This window comes from Acartia tonsa, chromosome 5 (assembly GCF_053477335.1).
Source record: "Acartia tonsa isolate MP-2025a chromosome 5, ASM5347733v1, whole genome shotgun sequence".
Taxonomy (NCBI): Eukaryota; Metazoa; Arthropoda; class Copepoda; order Calanoida; family Acartiidae; genus Acartia; species Acartia tonsa.
In genome coordinates, this window is record NC_137264.1 from 51,070,075 (window position 1) to 51,089,765 (window position 19,691).

At 33.1% G+C, this 19,691-nt stretch overlaps 1 protein-coding gene across 1 annotated transcript in view; it reads right to left on the bottom strand.

The window, feature by feature from the left end:
- LOC145319774 (uncharacterized) overlaps nt 1-19,691 on the bottom strand; it is an 82,191-nt gene that overhangs the window by 9,398 nt on the left and 53,102 nt on the right. Inside the window, exons 16-19 of the mRNA XM_080162121.1 lie at nt 18,922-19,457; nt 18,112-18,318; nt 8,033-8,168; nt 7,356-7,459 (exon numbers count right to left, since the gene is read on the bottom strand). Coding sequence (XP_080018247.1) covers nt 7,356-7,459; nt 8,033-8,168; nt 18,112-18,318; nt 18,922-19,457 — 983 coding nt within the window. The remainder of the gene's footprint in view (nt 1-7,355; nt 7,460-8,032; nt 8,169-18,111; nt 18,319-18,921; nt 19,458-19,691) is intronic.

Sequence of the window (19,691 nt, forward strand, 5' to 3'; positions counted from 1 at the left end):
AGACCGGAGATGCCAAAGGCACGGTTTAATAAAACTGGTTTTAATTTTTTAATTTCATGTTTTTTATATTCGTAGAAAACTGGATATATATGATACAATACATGATTTTTCAGCGTGGCTGAGAAACGGTTCTTATCCACCGGATATTAATCGGTTTCGAAGCCATACTGAAAAAATTTTAACAAGGATAACAACAGCAAATCATTTAAAAATAAAAGAAATAAAAAAAGAGAAATATAGGGCTTAGTGGGTTAAAAAGTAGATGATCATTAACCAAAAGTTTTTTAAATTTGTTCAGAAGCAGTTTATTTTTTGAAAGAAAGTGGTTTTAAGGTACTAAAACGCAACAAAAAATAGAAAATTGCTTTTATAAAGAAAAATTGTAAGATCTTTAATTTGACACCTTACTTTTTTAATTCTGTTGAGTAATTATTGAAAAAATCTATTTTGTCGAACCCCGTTTAATCAAAACTTTGAACTTTGTTTGCTCGTCACGAATAAAATCACAAAAGTTGGGACACGTTCTTTGATAAGCCAATCCGACCATTTAAGTAGGAAACATGAAAAGTTTAGTAGTTATCAAGATCTTATGGGACAGACATATAGACAATATACCTTTTTTATTTGGATTAATGAAGAAATATAATTGCAAAGAAAAGAAACATGCGTTTTATTGGTAATAAATTATAAACTTCAAGGAAAATTTCATAAACTTTAATAATTACATAAAATTTTTATTTTTTAGACATATGGAATAATAATTTGAATATTCATATTAAATACAAAAATTTATGATAATTCTGATAATAAGGTTAACAGGAGGTGTGTTTGTCTATCTTTGTGTCTCATGGGTGGGGGTGGGGTGGGGGGGGGGGGGTTTGCTAGATATACCACACTTTTCTGGGATATTGCCGTGTCAAGTATCAAAAAATTTTTAAAATCCGGTCTTTTGACCGGTTTCCGGCCATTTTCGACCTAACTATTAAAGGAATTACCATGCAAAGTTTGAAATCGATAGGACAATTCTAACATGCCTAAATTAACGAAAAAAGCTATCCATTACGGACGGACGTACGGACCGACCCTAATTATAGAAAAGCTTCACTTTTAAAAAGTGTGTCACAGCGAAGCTTCATTAAAGAAATAAATAACTTCCTTTAAATTGCAACTAGCTGTAGGTAGCGCCCCTATACTTTTGGAGATATTATTGAGAAAAGAGGCCCTACCAGGCTTAAATTAAAAGCTTATTACCATCCTGATTAGATTATAAATTAAATTAACTTCCATCTTATAAGAGTAAATTCTTTGATTTATAAAACTAGAAAAGTGGTGGTGCAGGCACCACCTAAAAAATTATATTCTTCCATTGTCTTATCCCCAACTAATAGCTCTATTCTTCCATTGTCATATCCCTGACTATTAACCCTTTTCTTTCATTGTCTTATCCCTGACTATTAACTCCTTTCTTCCACATTGTCTTATCCCTGAATATTAAACTTTTTCTTCCATTGTCTTATCTCTGACTGTATGACCATATTCTTCCATTATTATCCCCAACGACTTTTTCTGTCTGACATAAAAGTCAGCTTTAATAAAATTAGACAAATTGAAAGCCAATGATTCTCAAAGCTGTTTCATTCCAACATTAAATTTTGTTTTTGTATAATTTTGTATAGTAAGAAAAATTCTGTACTCCCGCCCCCCCCCCCTCTCTCTCTCTCTTTCTCTGTCTCTATCTCTCTTTATATATCTATCTCTATTTGATCTCTCTCTTTCTTGTGCGTTTGATATCTCTCTCGCTCTCTCTCTCCCTCTTTCTCTCTCTCTTTCGTGCGTTATTTTTTAAAGATTAAATGTCCCTCTCTAACTTTTCTTCCGTCTTTTTATCAATTTCATTATTTTATTTAAAAACATATTATAATTTTGCCTCTCTTTCTTTAAAATGTTATGGGATCCTAATTTTTTTTAAAATTTTTTTTTAGAATAAGAAAAACATGTCGTGTCGAAACTGAAAATGTTGAGATCATAATCACGCAACCTCCAAAATTCTAGACGTAAAATCACGGAACCTCCTAAATTCTAGACGTAAAATCACGCAACCCCCCTATTTTTACCCTTCAAAGATGGTTTCTATATTTTAATTCAAAATTAATCAGTAGGATTATAAGTTTTTAATATAATGTCATAATGGCTTATCCCTCCCTGATAAAACTTTTGATTATTTTTTTTCTTCAAATTACAATTTTTGTATTCTAAAAGATTCTTTGTGTAATTTATTGGCTGAGTGGTTGAGAGGGCTATGGTGTTGTAACAAAATCTCAGAACTTCATTCTTTTAATTAATTAATACATGTTCTTCTTGAATGGATATCAAATCACAACCACTATTTACTTAAACAGAATATGCCTTTTATATGTTATATATAGTGTAATTTATATGATAATGCATAATTAATATTGTGTTTTAGAGTTCTGGCCTTTTACTCGCAATCGCTTACCCTTTCTATATATATATCTGTGTAAGAAATTATCTCTCTCTTTCTCTTTCTGTCTTTCTCCTTCTCTCCCTCCCTCTCTCTCTCACCCTCTCTGTCTTTCTCTCTCTCTCTCTGTGTGTCTCTCTCACAGTACATATTGTGCATACGTCGTGTGTAAGAATAACTAATTTTACAGAATTAATGATTTTTAGTTTAACGCGATTGATAAAGAAATTAGAGAAAATGATTTAATTCTAATAAATTGTTTTTTTTTGTAATGTTGAAGTTACGTTTTTTTTCAAAACATAGATAATCTTATATCATATAAAAAAATCTACAAAACTCCGCAAATAATCTTCTAGTATTGTGCCAAAAATTTTCGAGGTTTCGTACCAAAAAATCTTCGAGGTTCCGTGACATTTTAATTACTTAAATTAATTAATGGGGATTAATCATTGTCAGGAAAGTGGTAGGGTGAATCTCGGAAAAAACTACAACTGATGACTAAAAATAATTTCTGCTTTGTGGTTAAACTTAAGAATGGATTATTCATATTTTTCATTGCATAATATATTGGACAGTTTTCCAACTATTGGAAAATGAAACATTCTTATTCCACTCGACATAATTAATGGTGAAATTAATCAAATAGCCAGAATTTCCTTTGCAATCCAACTCTTATTTGGCTTAGTGGTTAGCAGCGATGATTTGAGTAAGAATTATTCAGGTTCAAACCCTACAACTGTGATGCTATAAAAGTACATTTTTTTCTCAGAAATGAATATTAAACAAAAATATAAAAACAAAATTAATTTAAAAAATAGTTCTTATTGTTTCCTAAAAAATCTCAGGAAAATCAAAAATGATAGTTGAAGGTTTCTATTAAGCATCCTTGGGTCTAGATGTCCTTTTTACGACTAAAAAGAGAGAGAGAGGGGGGAGATAGTGAAAGAGAGAGAAAGGGGGGGGGGGGGGGTAATGTACACACTATAATTTAATAGTTTCATATCTTGTCTTCTTTACTGGAGGGGTTAACGTATATGTAGATCAAACAGAAGTTACCGGGTTCAAATCTGCCTGTGTTAATAGTTTTACAATCCTTATAATAAAGTAAAATGATGTCTGTATATTTGTTTGTTTGTCTGTACCGAACTATCTCGCTAACCGCTGAGCCGATCGGATTCTCCTTAACAGGGTGGTGTCTTATAAGATCCGGAATGATTTATATCTATTTTGGGGATGGGTACCACCACCCTCCCAAGAGAAATCGCCCCTAAAATTTTTTTTTTCCTTTTTTTATGAATCATAATTAAAAAATGGGTTGTGGGATTTAATTCTCCCCTCCTCAAGTGCCCCCAGAGGCCTTCTGGGGGCGTAGCCTATAATATAAAGTAGTAAGAGTTTTTGTCTGTAGCAAAGGATCTCACTAACTGCTGAACCGATATGGCTCTCCTTTACAGTGAAGCTCCTTATAGGTCATGAGATGGTTTTAGGCTGTTTTCTTTTTATAAAAAAAAGTCTGGGTATGGTATTAGGCTATTTTTCTGCCCTTCCATATACCTTTGAATATAGATCCCATAGATGCTAGGGGCGCATCGGCTAGTTTTAATTAGAGAGAGAGAGGAACGGAACAGAAGTAGTATTGGAAGAGAAATATTTATGAAAATGATTATATTGTCTTTTTTCGACATACTTATATAAAAATCGATAAAATATTATTATGCCGCTGTGGTCTTGGGGCAAAATTTTACGTAACTTATCTAAGAATTCCAGTTCAAACCCGGCAAGTAACTTAAAATATTGTAGCTATCATCCATATAAGAAAGTAGCAGGATGTTTGTTTGGCTCTCTGTTTGTTTGTTTGTAACAAAGAATCTCACTAACTACTGAAACGATATAGTTCTCCTTTACAGAGTAGCTTATCATAGTTCCTGGGAAGGTTTGTAACTATTTTGAAAGAGGGTTCCACCACCCTCCTAAGAATAAATTCAAACCAAATTTTGAGCCCGTGCCTTCGGCATTTTGTGACTAATTCAACTGGCTTTGATCTTGTAATTGTACATATCTATATCCGCGAAAAGCTGTTTATAATACAATGCATACCTCCATACTCAACGTTTTTCTCATTTTTGTTTAAGATCTTAAATTTTTTCGATTAAATTCCTTTCTTTTTCAGTCTTGTGGATAGCGTTAAAGTTTTGTATTACATTGGTTGCAGGATCTAGACCGTGCAGGAAAAATTATTATTTTATTATGGGATAATAGACATCAAGTTGTTCTTTCCTTATAAATAACATATAACAGTATTGCTTCGAAACCGATTAATATTTGTTGGATTATAACCGGTTCTCAGCCATACTATAAAATTATGTGCAGAGTGAGGGAGAGAGAGTATTGTATTATATATCTAAATTTTCATAAAAGTAGTCTTGTCTTCTTTAGTGCAGGGGTTATCAAGCTAGTGTATGGATAGGAAGATTGCAGGTTTAACTCTGCCAATGTTACAGTTTTACAGTTTTATCAATTGTCATGATATCCACACTCTCTCTCTCTCTCTTTTTTTTCTCTCACTCTATCTCTCTCTCTCCATTTCCATTAATTTATACTAATTTTCCTTTTCATTGTATCATGGATGCAAAAACAAATTATAAAAATAGCTTTTTGATATTTTAATTGACTGTTGTTATAATGTAAATTTTACAAATATTTTTACTTTTACCAAATATTACTTGTTATCTCAGACATTGAAAATTATATTTTGAGGTTGGGTAGATTCGAACACACAACCTTCCAACTGAAACCTCACCTCTACCCCTGAGCCAAAATGGCAGATATGAAAATCCATGAAATTTTAAAGTATACAATAAGAAATAAGTTTTTGTTTACTATGTCTTTTTTCACCTCTGATAATCGGATTCTTTTATAGCTTAATTATATTAGAATGTTGGTTTCCTTATCCGTGAGTACCGGGTTCGATTCTCTCCGAGAGGGGCGGGGTTTTCGTTGATGTTAAAAATTGGAAGAATTTATAGAATAAAAGTTGTCGCAAATATAGGTATTGAATGAGAAGCTCAAGCAGCTACTCTTCAAAACAATGTAGATTTTTCAATTAATACAACTATGAAGTAAATAAACGGCTTTTCATAATATATTCAATATATTTTTTTAAACAGATAGTTTTAGAAAAAAAAAATAATTACGAAAAACATTTATATGAATTAAAACAAACAATCAAAATAAATGATAGTTTTATTACAAAATCTTAAAAAAATGATTCTTACGATGTAAAAAATATTAGAAATGTAAAACAAGAAACCCATAGCGGAAAAAATTTGAACTAAATTATACATGTAAAAATACCCCTTTGTTGACGAAAACCTATAATACATATGTAATAAATTAGAGTTAGCGTTTTCAAGATGTTTCATTGTTTCTTTGTGTGTGTGTGTGTGTGTGTGTGTGTGTGTCTGCGTGCTTGTATATTTTTAACGATCTATATCGCTATAACCGCTGAACCGATGGGTTCTCCCTTTGGAAGTAGGGTAGATCAATGAATTGCACAAAGAAAAAATCTCCTCTCCGCCCTCCTTTTTTTACATTTAGTAATTAAAATTTAAATAAGTGTCCCATAAAGGCCTCTAGGGGCGTAACTGCTAGGTTGAAATATTACAAACTTTAAAAGCTTTATTATTTTTACTAACTTAAAAACTAACTTTTCGACAAAATATACATTATGTACACCTTTTTAATCTGAATATTCATTTTGGCTTATGATTAAAATTCCAACGCGGGGGAATATATCGATATATTATGTACTAACGGCTACGCTCCTAGAGGCCTCTAGGGACACGTAAAATTGTTTCTTTTCAATCTATTTAAAATCAGCTATTTACCAAAAATATTTTTTTAGCTAATTGCAAAAATGTCTACAGGGGAGCGTTTTTTACTTTTTTTTTCGATTTTTCTGGGAAGGGTGTTGGTACCCTCCCCCAAAATAGTTATAAACCTTCCCAGGACCTATGAGAAGCTACCCTGTTAAGGAAAACCCGATCGGTTCAGCGGTTAGCGAGATCCATCGGTACAGACAAACAGACAGACAGAAAGACAAATAAACAAACAGACATCCTGTTGCTTTATTTTAAAGATAATGATTGGATTACTGTAGTAGCCTAGAGACGTTTTTTGCATGCTATTTAAATTTTAAATATTATCCGTAGGGCCACTTTGGTGTTAATTAAGTGTAAGGATAAGTATATATACTAGCGGCTTAGCCCCTAGAGGCCTCTAGAGTACCTGAGGGAATGGAGAAGGGGGGGGGGGGGTGGATGGTGATACCCTCCACAAAAAGGAAATAAAACCCTTACACAATGACCTACAGAAAGCTATACTGAAAATTAAAACGGAAAGCTTAGTTGGTCAAGTGGTTAGGAAGATACAGACAAACAGACTAACAAAGAGACAGACATCCTGTTTTTTTATATAAGGATTTTTAAAAAAATCTTTGGCTTTGCCACAAGCAAGCAACGTGCAAAAGGCCATACGTATGAGGTATCAGAAAGCAGAACAAACAACACAAAACAATGCAGAGTAGATTCGCAACGTAATTTTTTTTAATTTACAGGGAGGAAAGGAACATTGGACTGTAAATTTCCCTGGTACCCAAAATTTTATAACAACGTTATCTTGTTCGTTGGCTTAAAAACTTTGGATACTTTTATATTGTATTTTTATTGGTTGATTTCAAACTAGTAGTGTCCAAACTTTTCAACCAATAATTTATAAATTACATAAGGGGTAATTTAGTTAATCATCACTGGGAATGTATATCAATTTATCGTCCTTAATCGTATCCCTAAATATTCCTGAAAAATGTATGTACCTCAAATTTTTTCATTAATTTTGCCATGTTGGAGGTTGGATTCTGTCTGACTGTTGAGTTCACTGAGGAAATTATTTGCCACAGGTTGACCTCTCCCTTGGAGGCTGAAAAACATATAATATTATTAAAAAAGAAGCATTTTGATTCCTGTGAGAATTAGGTACAATTTAGGTACTCTGTTTTTAATTGGACGGAATATAAATCCAGGAATAAGGTATAACCAACAAGCAAAATAAATCTAAAAAAATATTTGGGGGGCAAATGAAGAGGTCGTCAATTTTACGATGTGTTGCCCCCCAACGACAGCGGAAAAACACGTATAGGTTTCGTTATTTTCTTCCGAATTAATTTCGTTATTAGTATGAGCTGATATAAATCTTTCCAGTATGGCTTCGAAACCGATTTATATCCGATGGATTACAACCGGTTCTCAGCAATACCAACAAAATCATGCATCGCATCGTATTATATCCAATTTTCTACGAATATAAAAATGTACAATCACAATATTAAAACAAGTTTTGTTATCCCGGGAATTAGGCCACTCTATGTTAAAAATAACTGGCTTTAATCTTATAATTTTTGTTTTAATATCCGAGGAAAGCTGTCCATAATGCGATGCGATGAATAACTATTCTTAACTTTTATATGATAATTTCTTAGTTGATAGGTCATACCTGAAATATTTTTGGCGACATCCTTGAGCTGAAGAAGTTCAGTACCCGCCAGTTTTATAAAGGCATCAAAATTATCCAGTATAGCTTCATGGTCAACATCGTTCTGCTTGTAGCTGGCTCGTAGCTCCTCGGGCTCCTTAATATGTTATTTATCTATAATACAAAGTAGAACGATGTCTGTCTGTGTGTCTGTTTGTTTGTCTGTGTGTCCCAAAGGATCTCGCTAACCACTGAACCGATCGGGTTCTCCTCAACAGGATAGATTCTCATAGGTCCTGGGAAGTTTTATAACTATTTTGGGGGAGGGTACCACCACCCTCCCAAGAGAAATTACAAAAAAATCGAAAAAATTGAAATATTCCTGCCGCATAGTGTCGCTAGCGTATGAATACGTAGCGTATGAATGTCTCTACGTAGCGTAGTGGCGCTGCGTAGAGACATGAATTTAACAGCTGATTGACCATAGACAAATTATTTCTCAAATTACATATTTTAAACAAAAAAAACATTTAAATGCCACTAGAGGCCTCTAGGGGCGTAGCCGCTAGTATTCATATAAAAGTAACAGGATGTCTATCTGTCTGTATTTTAGTGTGTGTTTCTGTCTGTTTATAGCAAAGGATTTACCTAACCGCTGGACAGATATGCTTCTTCTTTATAGTAAAGCTTTTAAATGTCCACTTAAGGTTATAGCTATTTTTGGGAGAGGGTAATTCCCTCATCCAAAAAGAAATCTCCCCTGGAAAAAAAACGCTAGCTTTAACTTTTTCTTTTTAAACTAAAATTGTCTGTGTTACACCTCCTTCCCCTTCTCTTATGTGCCCCTAGAGCCCTCTAGGGGTATAGTTGCTAATGAAAAAACTATTTTGTGATGTGATATCAACATCATGAACAGACTATCTAATTAATTACCATGCAAATTAGCTAGGACTTACAGACAAAGGTCGTGCAAACAAGAATCCTGCGCGTGACAATAACAGTAATAGAACAAGGAATGTAATGGCCAATAAACAAACAGACATATCACACTAACATGATTGCACAGTTAAAATACTTCCAAACAAGGATGACAACATCCATAAAAGCGAAGCACTGAAACAGTAGGACAAACGGACATTAACACTTATATAGTGTCAGAACTGAATAATCAGAATATAAATGTATAAGAGTCGAAGCAAAATTGTAAATAAAAATTGTTGAAAAACTGCTTGATACAAAATAATGTTTATGGACATACTTACATTTTTAGGACTTGATTATAGAGTTGCTTCGCTTATAATATTGTACTTTGTTGTCCCAGGAATCAATATATCAAAAATCAGATCAATCGGATGATTAGATCACATAAAAATTTGTTGTTAAAAAAGTAAAAAAATCAACATGTTTGAAATGGACGTACGGACATTTTGGTAATGATTATAGAAATGCTACGTTTTCTAAATCGTACCTAACTACTACAGGAATCAAACTGCAAAATTTGAAATCGATAGGACAATTCTAACATGCCTAAATTAGCGAAAAAAGCTATCCGTTAAGGACGGACGGACGGACCAACCCTAATTATAGAAAAGCTTCGCTTAAAAAAAAAAAGATAATTAGAGTCTCTTGGATAATCAAGGAGAGCGGGGTCATTTGACTGTAAATTACACTGGTACCCAAAGTATTATAACTATCTTTTCTTATTCTTTAGCGGAAAAATATTTGGGTACTTTTATTGAATTTGAATGGTCGATTTGAAAATATTTGTGTTCAAACATTTTCACCGTTAATTTAAATCTTTAGTATGGGTAATTATGTTTATCATTACTGTGGATGTATATTAAATTATACCCAATTGTCTTATCCCATTGCTTCCCTGAATTCATAATACAGCTAGATATCAATATTGAAAAATGAAGAAATGTCCAAAAAAAAATCTTCTAAAATTATTAAGACAATTAATAAAATGTCATTTGATTGTCAATAAACAATTTTTCTCTCATGTTTAAAATAAATAGATATATTCTTCCATACTGAGCAGGGATCTTAAGGGATAAGACATTCCCATGCCAAAATAAAAATACCCATTTTGTATAGTAAAATTATTGGTTGAAAAGTTTGAACACTATTTGTTTTAATTCAACCAATCTTTTAGCTTTTTATCCACCAGTATACAGTGTTTTCAACTATATAGAGTTTAGTAGCCCCAACTGTTATTGGTTTTCATATTAAAGTGTTTACAACTTTATAGTTGGTTTAGTAGCCCCAACTGTTATTGGTTTTCATAATAAAATGTTTACAACTATATAGTTGGTTTAGTGGCCCTAACTCTTTTTGTTTTGATACTAAAGTTTTTTCATTTTTAATTGGTTTAGTGGCCCCAACTGTTATTTGTTTTTATACTGAAGTGTTTACAACTATATATTTGGTTTAGTAGCCCCAACTCTTTTTGTTTTGATAATGAAGTGTTTACAACTATATAGTTGGTTTAGTAGCCCCAACTGTTATTGGTTTTGATAATGAAGTGTTTACAACTCTATAGTTGGTTTAGTTTACTAAAGTTTTTACATTTATAATTGGTTTAGTGGCCCCAACTGTTATTGGTTTAGATAATGAAGTGTTTACAACTATATAGTTGGTTTAGTGGCCCCAACTGTTATTGGTTTTGATAATGAAGTGTTTACAACTATATAGTTGGTTTAGTAGCCCCAACTGTTATTGGTTTTGATAATGAAGTGTTTACAACTATATAGTTGGTTTAGTAGCCGCAACTGTTATTGCTTTTGATAATGAAATGTTTACAACTCTTGATGTGGAACTTATAAAGTGGCTAACAACTAAAAAATATAACACCAGACATCTTCTTATTTTACAACGTTTATTTACAGTTAGGGAATTAAAAGAGACACTCGATTGTATGTAACAGCAGATACATTATTGCACGTTCATAAAACTACAACATATTATAATATTAGCATTATGAAAAAGATATTAAATAAAAGAATGAAAATAAAGAAATAAAAACCTTACTTGTTGGTGCCTTTAATTAAGTTTCACAAGTATACAGAATTAACCTATTGTGATGGTTGTGTCAGGTTGTGTCCCTGAAACACGCCTTAGGCCCTATATAGTAAAGTGTTCTGCTGGGTAGTTATCCCCAAGCATACTGACTATAGAAAACAACCGGCTATATCATTGAAGCGTACGAGCTTATATACCCGCTAATGTTTACATTAGGAACTGGTTTTCAAATATGTACTTAAGAAAATGTACATAAATATTTCTATTACACAAAATGGCATCACTACTTTTTAAGCAATATCATAATAAAATATCATTAAAAACATAAATATAGGTATTTAAATAAATATAAAAATATTAATTAAAATATGTTTTGTGTGCATACAAAACGACGGATAAATTATACAACACTGCGGGCCCCAAGGTAGTGGACTCATTTTGTGTTGTAATGCAATCAACCTGTAGAATATGTAGGGCTGGAAGGCAGGGTAGTGTCCCCTGACAATCTTGCAACCAGGGTAGTTTCCCCTGACAATCTGGTGAATAGGGTAGTTTCCCCTGACAATCTGGTGAACAGGGTAGTTTCCCCTGAGAATGTTGAAACTTAGGGTAGTATCCCCTAAGAACACTGAAACTTAGGGTGGTATCCCCTGACAAGAAAAATAAAGCAACTTTTGGCTTAAGATTATAACAAAAGGGAGTTTTATCCCTATAAGGAACTATATCTAGGTAATCACTGTAAAAATAAGTTTCTAAGTTATTATGATTAATAAAATCATAACTAGAAAACTGAATGTTTCTAGGAATCAATTGTGGAGTATTCTGAATCACTTTTGGCATATCAAAGAACTTTTGTGCACTATTATTTGTGCTAGAAGAAACGACTTGTGCAAAGCAACAAAAAATCAAAAAAGGATACATATAATTCCTAAAATAGTGATTAGAATTGTATTTCCTAGGGACATTAGAATCAATTACATTTGTTGACTGTTGGTTCACAGATTTAAATTTCTTCTTAGGTTTGGACTTTCTAGCATTTGAAAAATTAGGTCTTATCCCATCTTGAACATTTATATTGTGAAAGTCTATGTGATTAACATTAAAATCAATCTTAGATTTGTTAACCTGATGGAGCTGAACATAGCTACCAGGTTTAAAACCAGTAAGATAATCTAACTTAGATAAAATGTCTTTTACATTCTTCTTGTGGTTAGAACACACTAAAACATTCTTAGGTTTGCTAGGACAAGATTCTTTGCAAATGGAGCAAATAAGATTAGAAGGAACACTAGACATATTGTTACAAATATTTTCTGACCCATTACATCTATCACTAAGACAGGTAATACAAAGAGAATATTTCATGACATTATCAAATCTTTCTTGTGGCATTGCCTGACAGAAAAATTTACATTTACCAATTGAATGAGAATAAGGATCAGCCAAAACTTCATGCATAAAACATTTAATCCTAATGTTAGTGTTTTTATCAACAAAGTTCTTTTGCCTTTGACTCGAAGCATAAGCTGTTTCAGACTGAACATAGTTAATTTCACTATGACCTTTTTTCCCATCTGTCAAAGATGGACACTTAGCAATAGCATATTCTAGATCACTAAGTTCAACAAAGATGTAATGTTTAACAATTTCAAACTCATCTTTATCGCAAAGCTGACCATGATTATCCCGCTCTGCCTTAGATAATTCTTTCAGAACCCTTCTTTTATGATAATCAGGTAAAATCATTGTCAAATGCTGAAGAAAACTTTGGTTATAAATTTCATTGCCTAGATCATTTACTTTATCACTATGTGCTTTAACTAGAGTTTCAAGGCCAATTAAACATTGATAATATGATCTTAAATAGAAAGTTTGTACTTCAACATCTTTTAAACTATACTTAAGTTCAGTAAGTTGAGCTTTTTTAGCATTAACTATTCTACGAGCATTGCCATATTTCGCCAAAAGATAAGATATTATGCCATTGTAATCATTATTGGCATAATAATGAGACACTTCACTTGCAATATTTGAAGATAAACAGTTTTTGAATAATGCAGCTAATTTAGTGGATTGTTTAGCTGTACAATACACTCTTTCAAACTCACTAAGAAAATCAAATATATTTGAGTCTGATTTCCAACCATCAAAAGGTTTGATTTTGATGGGTTCAGTAAATGTTTGGCTATCATCTACCAAATCAATTTTCATAAATTTAATTATGATCATAGACTCAAGAATCCAATTATCAGCTTTTACTATAGCATGAGATAACTTACAAATTATATTTCCATAACGTGACTCATCACTTGAAAGATTATTACAAAGTTTATTCATAATTTCAACCTTTTTCTCTAAATAAGGTATATCGGTCACAAGAAGAGACTTTAGCCTAGATTCTGAACATGTATTATCAATAACTTCTCTTGTTATAAGAGCAATATGATTTATATAAGATTCGGCTAATGCTACATTTGCATTAGTTACTGCATTAGTGTCATCACAAATAAAGTTCTTAGAATTTACTTCAAAAGACAATAAAGATCTGATTTCCTTCATTTTTTCAACTAAAGTTTGGACCTTATCTAAATATTCAGCTGATAATTCTTGAAGATTTTCATCCCCATTTAAAAAAGCAAAATCTAAAACATCACTTAAATAGTTTACTTGATGTTGCATAAATTTAAATCTTTTTTCATAATCAGATTCAGTAAGCTGCATAATAAAGTTTTTATCACATTTATCAAGATACTTATCAATAAGCTGGATTTTTGCATTTAACTTAAGTTCAGCCGTTTTTAAATCATAGTAATCATGAAAATCACTTGGATTTGACAAAATACTTTGGTTGTCTCCATGTATTAAGGGAGAAACAAAATGTTTGTTAGCACTTGAATTAGGCATTTTAAAATTATGTTAATGCCTTTAATCAATAAAAAAAACTATTTAGGGATGCTTTATATTTCCCCCAATATATTTATCTAAAAGGGTTGATTATAATTCCCCTCTAAAATTTGAATTTCATAAAAACCACTTTCAGGTTATCAACTGTGAAAATATTTTACATTTCCCTAACTGTTTAATAAAACTAAACGTTGCTCTGGCAGTTGCTATTCAACAATTTTATGAATGATGTGGAACTTATAAAGTGGCTAACAACTAAAAAATATAACACCAGACATCTTCTTATTTTACAACGTTTATTTACAGTTAGGGAATTAAAAGAGACACTCGATTGTATGTAACAGCAGATACATTATTGCACGTTCATAAAACTACAACATATTATAATATTAGCATTATGAAAAAGATATTAAATAAAAGAATGAAAATAAAGAAATAAAAACCTTACTTGTTGGTGCCTTTAATTAAGTTTCACAAGTATACAGAATTAACCTATTGTGATGGTTGTGTCAGGTTGTGTCCCTGAAACACGCCTTAGGCCCTATATAGTAAAGTGTTCTGCTGGGTAGTTATCCCCAAGCATACTGACTATAGAAAACAACCGGCTATATCATTGAAGCGTACGAGCTTATATACCCGCTAATGTTTACATTAGGAACTGGTTTTCAAATATGTACTTAAGAAAATGTACATAAATATTTCTATTACACAAAATGGCATCACTACTTTTTAAGCAATATCATAATAAAATATCATTAAAAACATAAATATAGGTATTTAAATAAATATAAAAATATTAATTAAAATATGTTTTGTGTGCATACAAAACGACGGATAAATTATACAACAACTCTATAGTTGGTTTAGTAGCCCCAACTGTTATTGGTTTTGATAATGAAGTGTTTACAACTATATAGTTGGTTTAGTAGCCCCAACTGTTATTGGTTTTGATAATGAAGTGCTTACAACGCCAGATGGTTAAAAAATCACTGATTTTCACAATTGTATAAAATTTGGACAAAATTATTTTTGCTTTGTTTTTCAAATATCTCATGTACATAAATACGATAAATCTTTTTTTTATTTTGGCTGTGTCTGACATTGTAGTTCCTTTCAAATTTGTAGAGTGCCTTTTTGAAAATTTGTCACTCATGGCCACTTTTATTTACTCCCATATAGTCAACATAGACCATAGAAACAGACAAAATTTAAGTCTTTCTAAGAATGTCCGATTTTAGTCCACTGTTGACTAAAATCCTAATTCAGAGATCCAAGGACGTTTCTCACGTTTTAATATAATAAGTAGGATATATAAGTTGGAAGGAATTTTAATGTTAGAGGGAGATTTGAAATCTGCATCAAATTTTAAGGATTTTTTATAAAATTCGTTTTTTTGTATATTTCTTTATCTAAAAGCGGAAATACAATTTAAGTTCATAAATTTTGACCAATAGGATAGGAGGATTGGAAACTACCTGCGCTCTAATTAGTTGAATGATGTGCGACACTTAAGCTTCTCCAATCAGAGCGCAGATAATTTTCAATCCACCAATCACAGATGTCAAAATTAATTAACTTAAATTGTACTTCCGCTTTTAGATAAAGAATTATACAAAAAAACGAATTTTATAAAAAAAATCCTTACATTTTGATGCAGATTTCAAATCTCCCTCTAACATTAAAATTCCTTCCAACTTATAATAATAAGCCTGACTTTAGACGTATACCACCATCAAGGATAAGGATATTTTTCCAAACCAAATTTAAAATTGAAAGTCTGAAAAAATATTTGCATTCCTCTAACAAAATGAAATGACTCTTGTCGATTACCTAGTTTGAATAGAAAGTAGCCATGGCTGATATAAAATCGATAGAAATAGGAGAAAAGCTACTGTGAAAATATGACGTAACCTGCTACTTCGTTTTCTTTCCATGATCCAAATTTTTTTAAGAACAATTTCTGTTTTCATGCTTATGTTGTTTAAAATCCATTTGAAGGATGAGAAAATTTAATTTGAATCAATTGTATCTTTTCTTTAAGAAAATTAAAGAAATCAAGGCAACAGTATTTATATAATAATACAAGGTTATCTAGATTTTTCGAATATGGCTTTGAAACCGATTCTTATCCGCTGGATAAGAAATGGTTCTTAGCCATACTGAAAAATAACGTATCGCATCGTATTATATCCAGTTTTCTACGAATTTGAAAATGTAAAATCATAATATTAAAACCAGTTTTAATAGCCCGTGCCTTCGGCATCTCGGGACTAACAAAACTGGTTTAATTATAATTATTCACTTTAATATCCGCGGAAAGCTGAATATAATACGATGCGATAAATAAGCATTATTGGATATACTTTAATGAAAGAATCGTTGTAAAGGATTGAAACAATTTATGTTATGATAAATACTTTATAATGTGTTCATATATTTCTAAGAAGCACTTTATAGTGCCTAATTATATAAAAAATAGGGATAAATCTTAAAACTTTTGGCCAAAGTATCCAGAATAACGTCATTATATATAGAAAAATCTATTACTATAAAGAGCTTAATTTCCAGTATTTTGTGATTTCCTATTTCGTCCAAAATTTGAATATTTTTTGCATTTGTCTACTAATCCTTATATAAAAGTAACAGAAAGCCTCTCTGTCTGTAGAGACATCTAGGGGCATATCCACTGGTTCTACAATAAAGTAACAGGATGTTTGTCTGTCTTGGGAAGCACCTGGGACCTTAGTGCGAGTTCTACAATAAAGTATCTATTATATGACAAATATTTTTTGCTGTCCCCCCCTTTTAAATACAATGTCCCAAGATGCAAGGGGTAGTTGGGAATGTACATTGTACATGGGTAAAATTATCATCCATTGTCTTATCCCTGTTTGATTTTCTGTACAATCAAAATTATCCTTTAGAGTGAACTACCAAACATTTTTTTCGGATTCTAGCATCTAAGAGCTCAGCTCAGGCATAGGAATGAGACGTTTTATTGATGCCAAATAATCGACAAAACTATTGATATTACATTTTGACAGGGCCTAGAAAAACCCAGTAGGTATATGGCCCTGTCGGGGCTAGTAAAAAGGAAGGGAGGGGACATTGGGCGGTTTTATAAACTAGTCCTCAATTCTTATAATAACCCTTTCTTATTTGTTGGTCTTGGGGACTTATATTGAATTTTTATTGGTTGGTTAATTTAGTTGAGTGTTAAAACGTTTTAGCCACTGCGTGTAATCTAATTTTGTGTATCATCATTGGGATGTATCGGCCATTGTCTTATCCCTTTAGATCCCTGGCTACAAAATATTAAGATGGACAAGAAGAGGGGGGGATAGACGTCCAAAGGGGGGGGGGGTAAAGGGGTGATTATCCCCCCCCCCAAATGAATTTGGGGGTGCCGTAGACACCCCCAAAATTTTGGATTTTCAATTTTTATCCCCCCGCCACAAATAGAAAAATGCCTCTATGAAATATAGATTACCCCCCCCCAAAAAAATTTTTTATTTTCAAAATTTTACCCCCCCTCAAATAAAAAAGCTTGGACGCCCCTGGGGGGGGGGGGGGGAATGGTCCATATGTCGGTTTGAGGGATTACACAGATAATTTGTCCTATCTTGTCAAAAAGTTGTCAATCTTTATAAAATTTCTTCATAACTATATAACAGATGACCCAAAAGAACTATATTTTAAACATTAAAATTGCCCAATTTTGAAGTGATTATTTTGAAGGCAATCAAAACAAGGATGGCAATTGTCATTGTAGGCGAAGTAAGATATTCTCATAAATTCTTCAAATATCTATTTATCTATTAGTTGTAATATAAATTACATTTAGTAGTGTCAAAAGATTTCAACCAATAATTTTAATATACCGATACAGTAATTTTGTTACATCAAATTTTTGTCCGTTGTCTTATCCCTTTAGGTTCATGTTTAAAGCGGGCAGGGGCTGCTATTCAGCCAATAAATTCCATTTGAAAGTGCCGAAAATAAAATATTTTGTTGGCGTAGAGTTGGCGTAAAACTTGTTTTTTGAAGGGGAGAAAAAAGGGGGTTATGGGGAAATTTTAAATTAGAATTGTTTTTGAGAATCTCCTTCCCTTTTACCTGAGAGCAAGTTTAAAAGGAGGGTGGTGATATTGTTTTCAAAGAGATGTTGTTCTAACCTGGCTGTATTTAGCTGCGGTGGGTTGTCCGCGGAACCTTCTCCTTGGCTGTTGCCGTCTCCTCTCCGCCACATCCTGCCGGCCCTGGAATCCCAGCCTGCCGCCGTAGGGACCGTACCTGCCGCCAGATGGGGCGACGCCCGCCCCAACCACTGGACCTCCAAGGGGTTGTTGTTGCTTGTTCATGTTAATGGCACCTTGCCCCACCTAAAAAAAAAAAATTTCATTTTGATTAAAAGATTAATAAATAGTTAAAAAAGACAATTAATTTTAGGTTTAAGTGTAATATTTTTAGGTTAAACTAACATAGTTTTTGTAGTTCATATAATATTAAACCCACCGACATACCTCTACAAGAATGACTTAAATGCGTCATAGCTAAAGACGTTAAAAATTGGTTCTTACTGCTGCTATGTCAGGTGCGCGACATAAATATTAAAATTAGGGAAAATGCCTTGGCCTATAAATAGGCGCAACTCATTAATATGCAAAGTTAGAACTTCTCAGAAAGGTTATGCAATTAATTGGTTGGTTGTCTGTTGGATTTTACTTTACCTAATATCCTTGGCATAGACATCCATGCTTTTTTTGGGGGGGGGGGGTAAACTTTTTTTAAGGGGGGGGGGTAATTCGCTTTACCCCTTCCCCCCTCTTGGACGTCTATGATCCTTGGGGTTTTAGAGTATCGCATCTCATTACAAGCAGATGAGGCTCTGGATTCCCTAGATGATCACTTAAAAATTGAAGGAGAATCCCGCCTGTACGAGGTAAAAATAGGTATAGGTAAAAATAGAATGTATAAAAATGCACCTGGGGTTGATTGAACGGCAAAACTTGTCCTCTTTTGGGCGCCATGACACTTGGCGACGGTGACAGCTGTTCCGCGCCACCTGGAAGCTGCACAGGCGTCAGCTGTTGGTGATGCACTACCCGCTGGTGATGAACAGCTGTTGGCCGTTCAGGATTAGCATACATTTGCTGTTGCTGCTTATTTTGTAGTTTGCCAGCGTTTCCTGTTCTTTCAATGGCCAAATGTTTGTCAAGCTGCCGCTGAACTTCATCCAGCTGATCTCTGTTCAGGCCACTAGTCAAGCCTGGCAGCAGCAATCCCTCCTTCTGTCTCTCCGATGTCATATCTGGTGTGGTGGTGGACTGAGCTGTGGTTGTACTTGTCGATGTGGTTGAAGTTGATGTTGTTGATGAAGCAGTGCTGGTACCTGCTGTTGTTGTAGCTGCTTTGTTTTTCTGGTTCTGGAACAGCATGGCCTGTCTGATAGTGAACAGCTGTTCTCGCGAGATTCTGCCCGACAGCAAGCCTTGACGCAACTGCTTAAGCTGCTGTGGACCTAAAAGAAAAAATATATAAGAATGTGGAAAACAATTTGAAAATATAGCAAATCTGTTTAAAATGGTAAGTTGAGAGAGAAAGAGAGAAAGAAAGAGAGAGTGAGAGAAAGAGAGAAAGATAGAGAGAGAGAGAGAGAGAGAGAGAGAGAGAGAGAGAGAGAGAGAGAGAGAGAGAGAGAGAGAGAGAGAGAGAGAGAGAGAGAGAGAGAGAGAGAGAGAGAGAGAGAGAGAGA